The sequence below is a fragment of the Mus pahari genome, chromosome 17, assembly GCF_900095145.1.
Source record: "Mus pahari chromosome 17, PAHARI_EIJ_v1.1, whole genome shotgun sequence".
Classification (NCBI taxonomy): domain Eukaryota; kingdom Metazoa; phylum Chordata; class Mammalia; order Rodentia; family Muridae; genus Mus; species Mus pahari.
The window spans coordinates 45,437,146-45,455,554 of NC_034606.1; the positions used below are offsets into that span (position 1 = coordinate 45,437,146).

Below are 18,409 nucleotides of genomic sequence, written 5' to 3' on the forward strand. Positions count from 1 at the left end.
CTAGCTTCTTCTCCCAGAGACCCTCTCTCAGACTGGAAACCCTACCTTCCCTTTCCTGCCCGGCTATTGGCTGTCAGCTCTTTATTAAACCAATCAGCATGTGTGAGGAAGGTGTGTGTTTACTGAGGCAGGTGACACACCATAAAACTAACAATACCAAAATCTGGACAGAACTCAGCTCCCTGTCAGTACAGAATTAAAAATTGAATAATAACAAAGATGACCTTCGCACAGCGCACCCCAACACCTACCCATTCACCTTCTCATTGATCTATTACTCATTCACTCACTGTTCTATGCATGTGTTCTTGTATCCATTCATCCAAGTATCTACCTACCTGTCCTTCCACCCATCTGCCCATCCTCCCATCTATCCACTCATCATCTGTCTGTCTGTCTGTCTCATTTACTACCTGTCCACTCACACATTTACCTATCTATCAATGTACCTATCCTATCTATCTATCTATCTATCTATCTATCTATCTATCTATCTATCTATCTATCTATCTATCTATCTATCATCTATATAGCAATCATATCTATCTATCTAATCTATCTATCTATCTATCTATCTATCTATCTATCTATCTATCTATCTATCTATCTGCTCATCTACCCATTCACCCCACTTTCCCACCTGTCCACCTAGTTATCCATCCACCTCCTCACCTGTCTATCTACCTCATACCCACCTAATATTGAGAGCTTGCCTTGAACCCACAAACCCTGAGGTCTGCTCTGCACTTCCTAGACTGTCTTCCCTTGATGCTTGAGCCTTGCCTTTACCCAGGGAGGGGTCTGGGCTATTCTTATTTGGGGGATGAAGAAACAGCTTCAAAGACATGGTTCCCTCCTCGAAGATGCACTGCCAGAGAGCAGCAGATATAGGATGTCTCCTCCACCTCCCCATGTCAGGAGTCGGACGAGGTAGGGACGTAGGCTTGGGACTTTTAGGTCTATTTGAGAAGGCCAGGAGATGTTCTTTTTCTTCTTTCTTTCACATGCACGTGAGTATGTGCATTTGCATGTGCGTGTTTGCATATGTTCCCAGTTGCATAGAGGCATGAAGTTGATGTAAGAAATCATCCTTGAACACGGTCTACATCACTCTTTGAGGCTCAGTGTCTTAATTGAACCCAGAGTTCAGCGACGCAGCTACTGTGGCCAGTTTACTCTGTTTCTGCCTTCTGAGGGCTGTAGTTACCGGCAGGCCCCTAGGAGAACCCGACCTTTACATTGGATCCTGATGATTGGAACTCTGGTCCTCATGCTTGTAAGGCGAGCGCTTTACCCACTGAGCCATTTCCTCATCCCAACACATGGAGGATTTCAGCCATTCAGTGGAATGTGGAAGGAACCCCTCAAACACATGTGAGACCCGCATGCTCGACAAACACAGTGATCCGTCCTCCCGTGAGGAACCACAGAGAGGCTAAGGCACAGAGGGTGGTGCCTTGGGTCCAGTAAAGCTCAGGACACAGGGTTGGGGAGGGCATCTGAGCGGAGACCCTGGAAACCTGGGGATTAGCTGCGATGGAGACAAAGAGGAGTGGGGCATGGCCGGAGCAAAAGTCTAGAAGTCACCAGCCTCTGACTATTGGGGAGCTCAGGCACAGGCTGTTTCGGGGGCCAGATGAAGATCAGGAAGTGGGGTTGAGTCTGGAGAGGTCAACAGGACAGTGTTTCAGACATGGCCACGTCAGGAGTGTGGGGGTGAGCTGGTCACGGAAGCTGTTCTGGTGTCTCAGGGAAGCAATGGCTAAGGTTGGGCAGGGCAGAGGGACAGAGGAGGTACTCCGGAGCCAGCTCAGGTCTGAGAGTCATTAGCATTAGCTCTGAGCCACTAAGAGAGGTTCAGCACCTAGAGCCCAGAGCATGGGCCCATCTCTTATTGCTCCGCCTGTGTTGCTTCTGTTTCTGTCCTGGGGATGGCTAGGGTTGCTACCCTTCATCTCCAGTCCTGTTCCTGGGATGGAGCCTACAGGCCGGGTCACTTTGGAGGTGAGGGGCATGTGGCAGAGCATTCTCCACAAGTGCATGTATTCAGGATCTCACATCTCGGTCTCCATCAAGCCCGGGATCCGACAAGCGTGCCACAGCCATATGAAGGGATGTTCGTGAATGGTTTGAAGGCCCAAAGAGACTGGACAGACTTGCGGGGTGCGGGTCTTTCTCCTGCTAGATGGTTTCTGGACAGGTGTGTGGATATGGAGATCTACATGTATTCATAGGAAAACACATATGTGCACATATGTGAATGTGTATATGCGTATGTAAATGGGTGTGTGTGTGTGTAAAATATGTGTGTGCCATGTCATGATGTCTGTCACTCATGAACAAGTATACGAACCCTGGCCACTCTATCTCTCCAGGTTCCCCAGATCCCTGCCTGGCTGTGTACCCAGCTTGTTAAGTGGCTTTGGGACCGAGGTGGTTTCTCCTTGTCCCATGCACCAGCTTGCCTGTTCTCTGGAGGAGGGCAGGGGTCAGTCTTGAGCCTAGCGGCCCATTGTTCCTGTAAGTTCCAATTATAGAAGCTCTGGGCATAGATAGCCAAGGGAGGCTCCAAGCCTTGCCTCAGGACCTTCTATCAGCTAATGGCCCCCCTGGGAATCCTCAGATGCCCTCTTAGCTGATGGTCACCCCCCCACTCAGAGCTCAGCATTGTGGAGATGCTAAGAATCCCCAGGATCCAAAAGGCCTTCAGATGGAGAGAGCAGCTACATTCCATAGAAAAGACCTTAGGATAACAACTCTTCTCTTCTTCCTCTTCCTCCCTCTCTCTCCCCCTCCCCTCCTCCTCTGACAGGGTCTCTATATAGCCCTATCTGTCTCAGAACTCACTCTGTAGACCAGGCTTTCCAGGGGCTGGGATCAAAGGCATACCTCCCCACTTCCCAGCTTAAACTTACCTTCTTTAGTAACTAAACCCCAGGAGTACAGGACAGTTAGGAAATGGAGATCCACAGCCAGGGCTATACAGAGAAACCCTGTCTCGAAAAACAAAACAAACAAAACAAGACAAAGCAAATGGAGATCCCTGAAGTCCAACGACTCAGCCCCTGATTCTGCAGGAGAGGTTCTTTTGTCCCTGGTTGTCCTGTCTTCCACTAGGAGTCACGAGGTAATGAGTGACCTGACAGGGGGCCTGGGCTCTTCAGTTGTGTCTGCCTTGGGATGTGTTCAGCAGTAGCCTGCAGCTCTCTGTTTCACCACTAGATGGCAAGCTAGAGAGCCAGCCCTGGACAGTCAAATTATCAGTGATTAATTGGGAAATCAAGGAGTCAGGGTGACCTGACTCTTAAAAATTGCAGTGTAGGATAGAGTCTTAACTTGATCGCCCAGAAAGACCCAACTAGGGGTCAGAGAGTGCAAGTCCTGTTCTCCACTTTGTTGCAACACGGGCCTCGGTCTCTCTATGGGCACAGAGCAGAGGAGAGGTTGAATTAGGTATGTGGCTCTCAGCTTCGTACAGTATAGGAAGGGGTTCCAGAAGCCAGGGCTCTTGTTACAGAAACTTTCAAAGTATGTCCATTCAGCCCACCCCTGCAGCATCATCCTTAGCCCCGGCCTTTAGTGGATGAGGGAAAGGCGACAGAGGAAGGGAGAAGGTTGAGAAGAGAGGCAGGGTCTGAGTTCTGGCTTTTTACTGCTCAACCTATTAGTAGCTACCACTCCTCTGGACCTTGGCATGATGGGACTGGATTATCTGCAAGGCTGTGTCCCCCTGCTGGGCCTGCCTCTGTCTATACCCCCAGCTCCAAGTTACCATAGTGTTTCCCTGAGCCCCATTGGTTGAGTCCTTTCAAAGTGAAATGTTAGCCTTCTCCTCCAGTTAGAAACTTGGGCATTCACTAGAGAGCATGGAGCCAGCCCATGCTGCATCTAGCCGTGGTACTCCAAGCTAGGCTGTTGACAGGGTATCTGCTTGGAGGACTCTGAGCAACCTCCAAGGGGTTGAGTTGTGCCTGGGCTTAGTGTCAGCGGCTCTATCGCAAGGAACCCTGGGTTAGTCTGAGTTGTCTATACAGAATGGACAAGATGCTTCAAGATACCCATGGATGGAGTTGGAGCAGTGTTATATTACAGCAGGGAGCTCTGAGCTACAGGTCTCTCTACCCCACTGTCAGCCCAAGGTTCTAATTCAGCTCACCTCTTCTGGGATCCCAGCAAGCCCCGCTCCCTCTGTCTTTGAATCCTCTAACTAGAAAGCAGAGTTAATATTACCGATCTCCGTCCTGTTGCGAGGCCGCAGTGGCATAGTATGCATGAAGAACATCCTGCAGAAGGTCAGGTGTGAGCAATAAAGGGCACGTTCTGGGTTGGAGATGTAGGGACTTGGGGACATCTTTGTAGGGGCTGGTTTTAGAAGAGTCCATCAAGGATGCAGAGGGCTCAGGGTGTGGGCGGGCATTCCTGAAGACAGAGCATCCTGCTGATATATCTGGAGCTGGTGTGGCAGGGCAGGGAACTGCACGTTGGGAGGAGTGAGGACTCACCTCTCACCACTCCCTGTACCTGACTTCTTGTGTTATTACCCACCATCCACCTCCACGGGCACCATGTCATTCTGACCATGGGACAGCACGGAGATTGCTGCAGTTACCCCTGGTCCCTGTTGGAGGATCTGAAGACAAAGAAACATGGTGGGAGCGGGTGGCTCACATCTGGGGTTTATTGATAAATGGCTGGAGTTCATCAAGCACTTTGGCCAACTCCACCATGGTCTCACAGGGCTGTATCACTCCCTCTTTTAACCAATGATAGGATGTTAGGATTATGTGACATCTACTTTATAATCAGAAATTAGGGTGCTGACTGAGGTGAGAGGCAGTGGCGAGTTTGGGGAAGGTACTTGCCCTGGTGCCCGGGTCTGGTTTGGCCCTTCCTATCCAGATGGGAATCCAGTTGAATCACTGTCAGACCAGCTGTGCTGAGAAGGGACAGGAAGACCCAGGGGTCTTTTCCTGGAAGGACCAAGGGAGGTTTATTTGGGACAATGTCTGGGAGAAAGAGAAATTGTGGGACAGAGCTGACACGGTCATTTTGTTTTCTTCCCCGGGAGTATGTGGTTCCGTGGGCTTGAGTCAGAAGGAATGTTTTGAGTGAAATGTTCTCTGGCACATCTGGAGTTCCAGGGCTGCCTATCCTTGGTCCCCACTGGGGACTGTCTCTTCCTGGGGGATAAATAAATAAATAAATAAATAAATACATGATTTATTGAGAGAGAGAGAGAGAGAGAGAGAGAGAGAGAGAGAGAGAGAGAGAGAGAGAGAGATGAGGCAAGGACTGTACCGCCAAGAACTGCTGTCTTCTCTGAAGAGCAGGGTGGAGAACATCTGGCCAGATGTCTGCTGGGAAGCCAAAGGGATTGTGGGACATGCCAGGGACTGAGGCCAGGGCAGTCAATTCAGGTCAAAGGCTGAGTCGTGTTCTAGGAATCTGGGAGGTTGCTGGACAGGACACAGTGGGTAGGAGTAAGACTGTGTGTTGGCCTCTTGATGGCTCTTCCCCTGAAGTAGTATTGCTTGGGTCCTTTACGCCAGAGCCAGGTACGGGTCAAAGCAAAGATTTATCCATAGCCCCTCACCATCAGTTAACACCTGAGCCTCAGGTGGTGGGGTCAGCATCCAGGGGTCAGGGCTAAGGCACTGCAAATGCTTTGAGGAGACCTCACAGAGGAAGGTGACAGCACCTTGGGAGAATGAGCGTTGCTTGGGGGAATGCAGGTTGAGAGCATCCCCAGGGCATGGGTACACACGACTCTGGTGGAGGGACTCAAGGCCTGTGGAATGAAGAAGACAGGGTGCTCTGGGGCTCTTCAAACTTCCAGGCTGGGCTGGTGCCAGTAATTGTGACCCTGGCAGTCCGACCGTCTGCTGCCTGGCCCGGCCTCCCTGGCCCCTGTTGTGTCTCTGATTAGTTGGCTTGGCAACAACAGGGCAGCAGACGGCTTCTCCCTGAGCTCAGCACTTTCCTCTCCTGGCTGCTCCGTGCCCTCCACCAACCTGGCTGGATCAGAAAGCGTGCAGCCTTGGGGGCCAGGCCACAGCCGGGGCACGCCTCTTTCTCTGCTGTCCCTCCTGCCCCCGGCAAGTGGGTTGTACCCCGGCTGAGGCTGGCACGTATCCCATGATTTCTGCTTGAGTTAGCCTCGCAGAGTGGTTGAGCTAATCTGGGTTGACAGCCCCTGTCTGCGGAGCACCTTGGGCCTGGGGAGGAAACACCTACTAGGCAGTGAATCTCCCTCTCGCCGGTCTCCTCCATGACCACCACGGGGCCTCTCAGGATCTCGGAGAGCTCCATCTCTTAGGATTAGGATGGAGATGTTGTATTCGCTTCCCTGCCTGGCATTTGCTATTATGGTGCCAGTTTTGATGCCATCTAGATCCCCCTCACCCCATCACTACTCACGTTACACTCCTAGATCAGATTCTTCTCTCCTGAACCCCACACTCTTAGCCCCAATGAAGCAACTCTACAAGGATGATCAGGGACCCCAAACTCAGCATGTCTAGATGGATTCCTGTCTCCACTGATGGCTGCTCCGTGAGCCCAGACCTTCAAGCTATCCCTGCCGATCTCCTTCCTCCCACGTCTATGCCACGTCTCTTGATCCCTCCTTCCCAGTACCACCGAGATCCTCCCTGGGTCTCCACGCCACTCTGTGTCATCTGGACCTGGCACTCCTGTCCTTTAGCTTATCCCAATGGCAGGTGTGGACAGGCAAGGCACACAGGGACATACAGATCAGGTGCAAAATACCCAGTGGCAAAATACCGGCAAGCCATGAAGTAGACCTCAAGTGGCTGGGGCAACCTCCACCGTGAGGTTCAGGATGGGGAGCCCATTCCTCCTGGCTCCCATCCCGGCCATTATACGGCCACCACTGCCTTCCTGGTCACAGAGCCTACCAGCCTGTCCTCCATATGATGCGGGCTCTGTGATGGTGTTCGCTGGGTATTTGCACAGGATCCCGTGAGCTGTTTCCCAGCGGCCTCTTCTGCCCTGGCCTGCTCTGTTCTCTCTGTCTGGCCTTCTCTGCTGCCTGAAGCTCATTAGTGCAGCCATGGCTCCTCACCTCCTCTGCTCAGCAGACCCTTGCTTTCCTGGTTCCCCGACCCTGTCTGGCAGCACCCCTTTCCTGGCTTGCCCTCCTCCATAGTTAGTGACATACGGACAGACAGATCTACAGACTCATCAGGCTTGTCTGTTCTCATGTCTTTTTCAAGGGGTAGGGAAATTTGTTTTTTTTTTCCAATTCCACTTTATTATTTTATTTTAATTCATTAGTTTTTTTTTTTAAATTAAATCTTTTTGCACATGAGTACACCACCATTGCTCTGTTCAGACGCACCAGAAGAGGGCATCCGATCCCATTACAGATGGTTGTGAGCCACCAGGTGGTTGCTGGGAATTGAACTCAGGACCTCTGGAAGAGCTCAGTCAGGGCTCTTAACCGCTGAGCCATCTCTCCAGCCCTTAATTAATTAGTTAATTGACTTCTGGGACAAGGTTGTCCTTTGGAGCTCAGGCTGGCCTCAAACTTTAGGCCATCCCTCTCCCTCATCCACTCTAAGTAGAGGAATTCTGACCTTATCAGTAAAGCTGACAGTCCCTGGGGCCCAGAGACCTGCATGGTGGTGACAGGTTTCCTGTTTAGTTGCGGTGAAAGGGAACATCTATTCACCTCTCAATCACTCTTTAAATTTTTATTTGTTCCTTTTGTTTGTATGGGTGTTTTGCTTGTGTATATGCCCGTGCTCTGTGTGTGTGCCAGATGCCTATAAAGGCCAGAAGTGGGTATCAGATCCCATGGAACTGGAGTTACAGATGATTGTGAGCTGCCGTGTGGGTGCTGGGAATAGCAGCCGTGTTCCCAACTGGTAAGGCATCTCTCGAGGCCCTTTTGTTCTGTAATCTGTTGTGTCCTGAGGGGCTGTCGTTGCTCTGGGTAGGTCCCAGGGCAGGACTGGGGAACGTGAACCTTGCATGCAGACTTTGTCTGGGTCAGAAGCTACATTCAGGATCGTGAAGCCCTGAACCTACAGGAGTCCTTCAGGGTCCTAGGTACTGTGACTGAGGGAGAGTGGGCTCAAGTCAGGCACCAGTCCATTCCCAGAGACCAGAAGAGGAGACCCTAGACCAGGAGAACGGAAGGCATGAGATGCCCTTCTGAGTGTGTGATGGCTCGGAGGGATGCAGGAAGCTGGGTCTGCAGAGGATGCAGAGGTGCAGGCTAGGGCTGCCTCTGGGAGTGGACCCTGGGCTGTCCTGATAGGGCTGTTTTGAATGGACTGTGGGCAGAGTTGAAGAAGAAGAGGAAAAGGAGGAGGATGAAGAGGATGAAGTGAAAGTAGTGTGTATGCAGTGTATGTACCTAGTGCAGTGGAAGCTGCCTGCCTAGATGTGAGGCTACTGTGGCCCTGGGAGGGGTATGTCTCGCCACCCAGCTGGGACTAGAACCTAGGCCTCTTCATTTGGTCTGTGCTGGCTGCCACCAGGGGTGGGTCTGAGGCAGGTATCTTGTGTCCCCTGTCCCTTCTTGGCTGGGGAACAGGCCCTTAGCTAGACTCTCGGGGCCACCTGGCTCCTGACCCAGTCTGAAGGCCCCCAGAGTAAGCCCGGCCTCAGAGAGGGAGGCAGACGGGGGACAGCTGGGCTAGAGGATGGGCACTTTTGACTAGGTGTGGCGAAACCCAGGAAGGCTGCTTGGAGGAAGAGACAGAGCCTGTAGAAAGAGAAGTCCGAAGGTGGCACTTCCTCCCATGCATGTACCCTTCCCTCTGTCCCTCTGTCCTGTCTTCTTACCCAAGAGCTCCCCGTTTCTGTCTCCATTTCTTTCTGCGGCTCTGTCTATTCCTCTGCTTTTTTCCCCTTCCTCCCTCCTCGTCCTCATGTGCCTAGTGCCAGGGTACTGGAGGGAGAGCATCAATATCCTACCTGTCTTGGCATCCTTACTGTGCCAAGTATGTAAAAGAAGGCTCAGCTAGGCTCTCCGGGGCGTTGCCTGACTCCTAATCCCTTGGTCCCAATTCCCTGGGCAGCCACAGACGAATTCAATTTGTGCTAAATTCCTAGTTTTCTAATTACACCTTGGCTCTGTGGCCCCGGGATTCCCCAGGCCCTGGAGAGGAATCCAGAGAGAGGGGCTGGGCCCCTGGGCAGGGAAAGAAGCAGAGGGAGGGGGCTGCCATTCAAGGAAAGTAGCTGGCAGCTCAGAATTTCAATATCCTGGAGAACAATGTAATTAATTGAGCAACAAAGGCCACCCCTGGGAGCAGGCAGGAGCAGCCGGGCTGGCATTGAGCTCCTTAGTGAGGTGGAGAGGAGCCTGCAGCCTCCTCAAGGTGGCCTGGTCCAGCGCCTGGTCTTCATCCACTGCCTCTGCGTGGACTCTAGGATTGCCACTTTCCAGACCCCAGAGCCACTCAAGGATGGTGGCTGCTTTGGGACCTGCTGGTGACAGTGGCCCAGGCCTTGGATTTATCATTCATCTTCCCAGACTTGCCCTACGCAACTCATTGGAATCCTCTACAGCAGCCCCAGACCTGGCCTGGCAGCTCTGCATGCTCACGGGTTACACTTCCCCTCAGCCCCTCTGGCAGATTCTTCATACCCCGTAGGGCCCAGCTCCACTTCATCCTCCCCACAAATGTGTCCTTTGCAATAGTCCTTCTGCTCAGCACCACTGCGTCTGGACCCCGCTCCTGGGCTGGGGGGCTCTGAGGGGGGAATTCTCAGCACAGTGCCGGCAATCTACCACTCAATGAATGAATGCATGCATGCAAACCGTGAATGAATGATTGCAGCCCCGGGAAGGCTTGTAGTTGGCCCGTTTTGGGGAATCACTTGAGGCCACGTCTTGTTTCCTTGCCTCCCCCCTTGTTCCCATGTTGGAGGGTAGATGTTAAAGCAATGTGAGGTGCTGAGCCCTGGGCCTGGATGTTCTCAGTTGGATGACACAGCTTGCCAGGGGAGCCCCACTGCTCTTCCTGAGAGGACGCTGACCTAGTTTTGTGGGGAGGGAAGATGGGGGTGGACATTAATTATTGATTGGAAATCACTCCACACCGAGTTTGTGATGCAAATCCATGATAATTATCCTCATTAATAACCACCTCAGCATCACGCTGGGATCAATCCCAGTCCAGCAGGAGGACCAACTCTTCCTACCTGTCATCATCGCTGGCCCCTCCCAGCCGCCAATCTTCTCTTTCCCAGTCAGTCATCCAGCGAAGCTTATCTTCTAGGCTAGGCTATGCTGGCTTCTAGGACTATTGAGGTGGCTCAGACACAGACCCTGTTCCCCAGGAGCTCACAGCCCAGTAGACAGGGCAGGGAAGTATACAGTTGGACGGGTATTGATTAGGGTTAGAGGCCGATGCAAATGGGGCGCAAATCTCTTGGGCCGCACAACATACAAACTGTAACTGTACAAGGTAGCCTAGGCTAGGAGAGGCTGAGACTGCCTGGAGTGGAGGATTGAATGCTCTGGTGAGAGAAGGTTGGGAAGGCTCCACAGAGCGCGATTTCGCCAGGCTGATAGGAGGTTGTTAAGGGTGAGCAAGCCACCTAGGGAAAAGGATTGGTCATAGAAAGAGGGGGAGACTCAGTACCGGGCAACGGTTTAAATTCACATCCTTCTGCCACCCAGCCAGGGGATGCTGAGCAAAGAGGTCCCGCTGGTCCTTTGCACCACTTATATAAAACAGAGATCCGATTGCCAGCCTCAAGGGGTTACTATGGAGGCTGAAGGAGAGCCTATTTGTGCCTGTCCTCAGGAGAGCACTCAGCACCTAAAAGGGAGCTCCCTAAGCGTATGCTCCGTCACCCATGATCTCGTGGAAGTGCGGCAGGGCCCAGAGCCATTTCCCTGGCTTTGTGGGCCTAGGGGCAGGTGTGGAGGAGAGAGGCTCCCAGAGGGAGTAGGAGACCCCGCAGCCTCTTGGCCCATTCCTCTTGCTTCTCTGATGCCAGCTCCTCGGCCCTTGCTCCCCCAGGCATGCGGATTCTGGTTAACCTGCTGCTGGACACGCTGCCCATGCTGGGAAACGTGCTCCTGCTCTGTTTCTTCGTCTTCTTCATCTTCGGCATCATCGGCGTGCAACTCTGGGCAGGCCTGCTGCGGAACCGCTGCTTCCTGGAGGAGAACTTCACCATGTGAGTCCCCCCGCCCCACCCCCATCTTAATTAAGGCTTGTGATTGCTTTGATAAAACACCGGGGACCAGAAGCACCTTGAGGGAGGAAAGGGTTTATCTCAGCTTACAGCTTACAGTTCATCATCTAGGGAAGTCAGGACTGGAACTCAAGCAGGGCAGGAATCCAGCGGCAGGAGTGGAAGCAGAGGCCACGGAGGGGTGCTGCTTACTGGCTTGCTCCTCATGGCTTGCTTAGCCTGCTTTTTTTTTTTTTTTTTTTTTTTTTTTTAGAATCCAGGACCACCAGCCCATGGGTGGCACCACCCAAAGTGAGCTGGGGGTTCTCTAACATCAGTCATTGATAGAAAATGGCCTGGCAGATTTGCCAACCCAAGGGAAGCATTTTCTCAGTTAAGACCCCCTCATCTCAGAAGACCCTAGCTTCTGTCAACATGAAAACTGGGCCAGCGCTCCCCACTTCTACCCCGTCCCCAGCCCACTCTGTTCCTGCTGTCTCTGACCTGCCTTCTTGCTAACTCATTTGCTAACTGAGAACTGGGCCAACAACGCAGGAACAGCCAATTCGGGAAGGCTGGATGTGAGGAGAGAGGGAGGTTTGGACACTGGAAGGAGAGAAAGTTCTAGAACCCAAGGAGGGATGTGTGGGAGTTGCCATAATGGGATCAGCTCACATCCTGCTGTTGGGTCTGGAGTGGGAGCCAGGCGCCCCTCCAGGCAGAATGTCAAGCGCTGCTTCAAAGATGGGCTTAGTTTCTCAAAATGATGTCTTTAGCATCCCCTCTTCCCGAGAGGGGACAGCAACCCAGGGCATTCGCACACACTACGCGTTTGGAGGTAAGGGCGCATCAGCTTCCAGTCTCCCTAAGCCACTGGGCTGCTACTGTGTGACAGGACCCACAGAGGCTGAAAGGGAAGAGCAATTTAACCTGTTTTAACCTGGCCGATGCATCCAGGGCCTGCCCTTCGTTGAGCAAGGGCACCTACGGCTAGGGTTGGTTGACCGTCGGGGCTGAGTGTCTCTTTTGAATGCGGTGGTGTCGGGATCCTGCATGAGCTGGGATGAGTCTCCCTTCTCAGGGTTTGGAACATTAGGGACAATGTGATGTAACAGGAGGTCAAGGTTGGGTAGGGACTGGTCTGCCTACCCATTGCTGTGTTGTGGGGAGCACTGGGCACCTGAGTAGGTCAGAGAAGGGGCACCTTGTTGGGTGAGGGCTCCATGGATAGTGAGCATGGGACCTTTACACTGTGTGAGTGCTCAGTAGAGAGCAGCCCTGAGCTGTCGGGGGCAGAAGTAGGTCTTTCCTGGGCCTCAGACAGATGGGCTCTGACAAGACCTCAGCTCAGGATCTGGTGAGCCAGGCCTGGCCGTAGGCAGGCGCAACAGGCGCTCAGTGGAGGGAGGGGATTCCCCCGGTCCTCTTGGCTCGTTTACCAGTCAGCCTGTTGTATGGAGGCTTCAGATCACACCTCCAGCCCCTGGCCAGCCACTCTGTGAACAAACTCCTGAGCTACGCAGGCTGGGTAGAGCAAGACCCTGTCTAGAGGGAACACAGGGGTGTGCGCTGGGCCCTCCAGGGACCTCGGTCCAAGCTATAACTCTATGGACAGGGAACACAGCGTTCCGCCTGTAGGGGTCTCAGAGCATGGATACTATGACCTGAACCTGATAGGTCAAGAATGATGTCTACTGGATAATGGGTGGGGGCTGAGGTAGGAGTTAATTTGTGACAGAGGTTCCCAATGCTGCTGTGCAGGTGGGGGCTGGGGCAATGGACTTCAGGGTCAAATTCTGCTTCTGTCACTTGCTAGCCTCATGACTTCAGCAACATTGTACCTCAGTTTCCCTACTACAGAGGTGGTTTGAGAATGACTCAAATTAGAACATGTAGAACATCAAGCCATTTTGCGGCACCATGTGTGTTCCCCCAGTCTGGGATGCTCCTGGTGGGAGGGAGTGCCCCTGTTCATTTATTGAGAAGGCACTGAAGTGGGACCTGGAACCATGGGGTTGCGTGAGCTCACAGCAGTCCAGCACCACAGCTGATGTACGGCAGCCCTTAATAAATGCACCCCAAAGGGCAGGGTGGGCCTGAATCTGGCCCTGAGAGAAAAACAGCTGGTATTCACAGGGTGGCTTGTCCATGCTGAGCCTTATTCTCTGCAGGACTAAGTCCGTTACCTTCCTAGCATCCTGTGGGAGAAGCATGTTATCCTTACTTGTTAGTTTGCGGGAATGTGTATGCGTGCTAGTGCGTTCATGTGTATGTGTGTGTGCAGGCCAGAGGCCAATGTCTGGGGGATCTGCCTCAATCGATCCCCATTTAATTAATTAATTTTTGAGATAGGGATCTGTCACTGAGACTGGAACTACCCAATTTGGCTAGACTGGCCGGCCAGCAGGCTCTAGGAGCCCTCATGTCTTTGACTTCCTGGTGATGGAGTTATAGGCACATCTCATCATGACCAGTTTTTATGTGGGTGCTGGGGATCCGAACTCAGGCCCTAATGCAAGGCAAGCACTTGACCAATTAAAGCTGGCACCAGCAGAGCCATGGGGAACCCCAGGAGGGGTTGAGCCACACCCCACTACAGTGGAGGAAGGGTTGGGGGTACGCAAGTGCAGGAACTGGGCCGGGCTGTCCATGTTATTGGCTGGTCATCTGAACTGGTGTCCGGGTGCAGGTTGGCCTCTGGTTTCTGAGTTCATGGAGTGGGGCTGGCAGAAGAGCACCAGGGTGAAGACTGGCAGGAGGGTCTCCAGTAATGACTGATGGTCATCAATCACCCCTCAGTGCTAGCTGCACTGACCCCTGAGTCCCAGGTCTCCGGAGTCTCTCCATCCTTCACTTGTGGAACTGGGAGACCACCTCCCATCTGGGTTGATGTCCACAGTGAGCTGGAAACCTCCAAGTATATTGTGTGACTAAGATGTCTGTAGGTTTGTAGGAGTGATTAAGTCTAAAAAAGAACAGCTTGAAACAAAAACTTCGCAATACCTGTATCCACCAGAGATCTCAAGTCCAGAACATATAAAGAAGGACTATAAGCCAAAGATGATCTAATAAGAACTAGGTCCAAAAGACCTTACTAGAGACCTCTCAGGGGGCTACAAGAGTGGCAGGTGAGTATTTGAAAAGGCTCATCTTCTTTCAAGTCTTAAGGGAGTTGTAACAGAAATGGCAGCGAGGCACCGTGGTGCCCCACCAGGATAGTTAAAATGAGAAGGGCCAGTAATTGCCACAGAGGCAGAGCAGGCGACGTTCCACTGTGTTCCTGGAGGTCCCAGTGGATCTTCAGGGTGGTTTCAGGATCCACTGTGGGAGGCTGAACAAACCCAATGCTACACACACACCCTCAGCTTGTCAGGAGCACCGTGGGGCTTTGCTCGGAAGAAAGGCTGGCTGGCTGGGGCTGAGGGTGTAGCTCAGCCGGCAGAGCGGTACCTTGGCATGGACGAGGGAAGCCACCGGATTCAGTCTTCAGCACTGCGAAGAGAAAAAAAAAATCAGAGCCACTGAGCTTTAGCTGCGAGTGGTGGCTCGCCTGCAAGTCCTGTGCTCAGGGTGCTGTGGCAGGGAGATCGGCGTTAGAGGTCACCTTGGGTTGGAAGAACAAATACCATCCCCCACACAGAGGAAAGAAGGGTGGTTTGTACACACTCAAGCACGTAGGCAAGAATAATTCTGAGTCATAAGGACCCCATACCTAGAAATGACCCAAATTGACAGTTGAACAAGCAATAGCAGTGTGCTCGCTTGTAGGTAGGAGTCCTAAGGAATGACTGTTTAACTCTGCTAATGGTGTTTGGAGCTGGGAAAACTTGGCCCCCCAATCCTGTTCAGCCTTTATATATATATGGCATTGCTATTGAACACATCTTAGAGCCCAAAGTCAGAAAAACATGCTCGGTTTCTGGCTTCTTCTTTCTGTCTGGTCTATTCCATCACAAAGAATTTTGTGTGCGGTATGTGATGGACCAATCAACATCAAGTTCGATTTACTTAATGGGTATTCAGTCTCCCAGAACGATGGGTGGCACAGTCCAGCTTTTCCTCAGGGGATCCAAGTGATGTCTTTATTGGAAGCAGGTGGTCATAAGCCTTTGCCTGGTTGGTTGTAACATTTTGACTGTTAAAGGACATTGATGAATTGTCTTCCACAAGGGTGGTGTAGTTTACGCTCCCCCCAGGGTGCGGATGTCTGTTTACACCCGCTCTTCCCACACTGTGTTACGAAACCTTGAGGTGACCATTCAGATGAGGGAGGCAGTGTTGGTGTTACTTGTAGTTGCTGGGGTTTTTTTGGTTTATTTGTTTGTTTTGGGTTCGTTTTTTTTTTTTTTTTTTTTGGTTTTGGTTTTGGTTTTACAAGACAGGGTCTTTCTGTGTATCCTTGGCTATTCTAGCACTCGATATGTAGACTAGCCTGGCCTTGAACTCAGAGATCCATTTACCTCTGCCTCCTAAGTACTGAGACTTTTTATTTATTTTTTGGTATTTAAGTGAATTAAGTTAATTTTTTTGACATATCATTTCCAGACAGGTGTACTGGCATGCATCTATAGTCCCAACACTCAGGAGGTAGAAGCCATAGGATCTGAAGTTTAAGGTTGTTAGTATAGAAAGTTCGAGGACAACATGGGCTACATGAGGCCTGTCTCAAGCAACCAGCCAACCAAGCAAACAAAGAAGAGACAACATCTTGTTATCCGGCCCAGGCTGACTAGCAACTCAACACTTAGCCTAGGCTAGCCCCAACACTTAGACTAGGCTAGCCCCAAACTCACAATCCTCCTGCCTCAGACTTCTGAGTGCTGGCTTCTGTGTTTGCCTTAAGACACAGGTCTGTCTCTATGTGCTGTGGTCCCTACTAAGCATCCTAGTCTTGTAAAACAACACACTAGGCTCCTTACTCCAGTCTCAGAGTCCTCTGTTGTAGGGTTCGTTTCTTCTCATAGTTTCAATTTTAAACCCTGCTTAGGTGATCCATCTTTGATCCATCTAGCTGGGTTCCACAGATAAAATCACAACGGGGATTTCATTTGTGATTATGTGGTGGGCAAAGCAGAGCTTACAAGCAAATGTCATAGATGAGGGAGTCCACATCCAGGGAGAGAAGAGATTTCAGCCCCGGGCCACACACTCCCTCACCTGCTGGGCTGGTGAAATCCAGTGGCTACTAATTGAGTACTTGTTCTGTCTTGTCTAAACTGTGTGGCCTGGTCCAGCCAGGAAGCTTGGTAGTGTCTGTCCCAGGCCACAGTGTAGCTCAGGGAGCCCTGGCTTAGCTCTGTGGAAGGGAGGCTCCTCCAGGGAAGGTTCTTTAGAGGAGGGAACCTTGGAAAGGGATCACAACAGACCTGTCAGGACATTTGTCATCAGAAGTGGAAAATGGTGTCTCAGGAGGGGACTGTGTGGGCCTGGAGGTGGTGATGTGACATCAGTCTAATCCCAACACAGCACATGGCCTCTCTCTATGTGGTACACCTGGCAGTGACCCTTCCCTGTTGCTCTTTGGCCTGCTCTTTTCTGTGGCAGACAAGGGGACGTGGCCTTGCCCCCTTACTACCAACCAGAGGAGGATGACGAGATGCCCTTTATCTGCTCCCTGTCGGGGGACAATGGCATTATGGGCTGCCACGAGATCCCTCCACTCAAGGAGCAGGGCCGAGAATGCTGCCTGTCCAAAGATGACGTGTATGACTTCGGGGCGGGACGCCAAGACCTCAACGCCAGTGGCCTCTGCGTTAACTGGAACCGCTACTACAACGTCTGCCGCACGGGCAACGCCAACCCTCACAAGGGCGCCATCAACTTTGACAACATTGGCTATGCCTGGATCGTCATCTTCCAGGTGAGACCATCCAGGCCCAGGACTGGTCAGCCAGCCGCGGGTGGCATGGCTGGCGTCCTCACTCAGCAGGTAAAGCCTTGAGCTGGACTTTGTTACCCACCTCCTGAGATCTGTCCAACATGGGGTTGATATAGGTTTCACCCTGTTCACCTTGCAGGCAGAAAGCCCGAGGTTCAAGGGAAATAAATGTGCCTATTGGGCCAAGGAGTAAATAACAAACCAAGGTTTCATTTCACTTGGACTGACCTCAAAGCCCGTGCTCCTTATAGATGTGGGCTGAGCAGTAGCAAGGAGTGGTCCTCACAGAGCGCTCCATCGTAAGGGCTGACTGAGCCAAAGCAAGGCCATTCCTAGAGGGGGTGATGCCTGATTGGAAATCCACAGGAAACACTCTCATGCTCTGACCATTGTACTACCTCGTGCAGACTCTGTGCCTACTCCATCTCTGCACTCTGGAGCGGACTGGCAGGGAGACTGGACCTATAGGACACTGGCTGTCTGCCTTGGCCCGTCTGCCTCAGTTTTATCCTCTCCTTTCTGGACACACTCTTCACACTGGGTGTTCTGTACGGGCAGACTCCTTACCTTTGATGCCTGACAGTGAGCCAGACGCTGTGAACAGGGGAGCCAGCCCCTGTGTAGGGAGGTTTTGCTGTCCTCAGAAGGAAGAAGGGAAGGAAGGGGGCTCCCACTCTGCTCTGGGAAGGGCTGTGTCAGAGATTCAGAGCTGAACCCATGGCCAATCATTTTGGGTCTCTTGGTTGGTCGGCCCAGAGGGTGGAGGCTGCAAGCAAAAGAAAGGTAGACCTAGGGAGGCCCCAGGAAAGCCTGTCTTTCCCCAGATAGCTCCTAGTCTCTGGATGGCATTGTGGGGGACAGGAAGGGAACGGCCAGCTGATCTACATCTCAGCTCACCCGGCTGGGGGTTCTGTCATCAGCGTTAGTGATGTCATCAGTGCTAGTGATGTCATCGGCGTTAGCGAGCTGGAGCTCAACCCTCTCTGCTTCTTCAGCTTGTATCCCCACCCCCAGGGGTGAGCCTTTGAGCCAGAGAGGACGGGAGTGTCTGCTCCCCGCCTGCCTGGCCGTGTGATGTGGCCCACTGGCATCGGTATCTCTTGGAACCTTGGTTTCCTTACCGGTGCTACCCCTCCTACCCCAGCCCCTGTTGGGGTTTGTCTTCAATCCCGGTGCACAGGAGGGCCCGAGTCTTAGCCTCTGCCCCTGTCCTCGTGCCCGCTGCAGGTGATCACTCTGGAAGGCTGGGTGGAGATCATGTACTACGTGATGGACGCACACTCTTTCTACAACTTCATCTACTTCATCCTGCTCATCATAGTAAGCATCTGGGCAAGTTCAGGACCATGGTGGGGGTGGGGGTGGGGG

At 52.3% G+C, this 18,409-nt stretch overlaps 1 protein-coding gene across 1 annotated transcript in view; it reads left to right on the forward strand.

The window, feature by feature from the left end:
- Nucleotides 1-18,409, forward strand: part of Cacna1i (calcium voltage-gated channel subunit alpha1 I) — a 110,220-nt gene that overhangs the window by 49,774 nt on the left and 42,037 nt on the right. Inside the window, exons 6-8 of the mRNA XM_021216262.2 lie at nucleotides 11,007-11,166; nucleotides 16,708-17,023; nucleotides 18,269-18,361. Coding sequence (XP_021071921.1) covers nucleotides 11,007-11,166; nucleotides 16,708-17,023; nucleotides 18,269-18,361 — 569 coding nt within the window. The remainder of the gene's footprint in view (nucleotides 1-11,006; nucleotides 11,167-16,707; nucleotides 17,024-18,268; nucleotides 18,362-18,409) is intronic.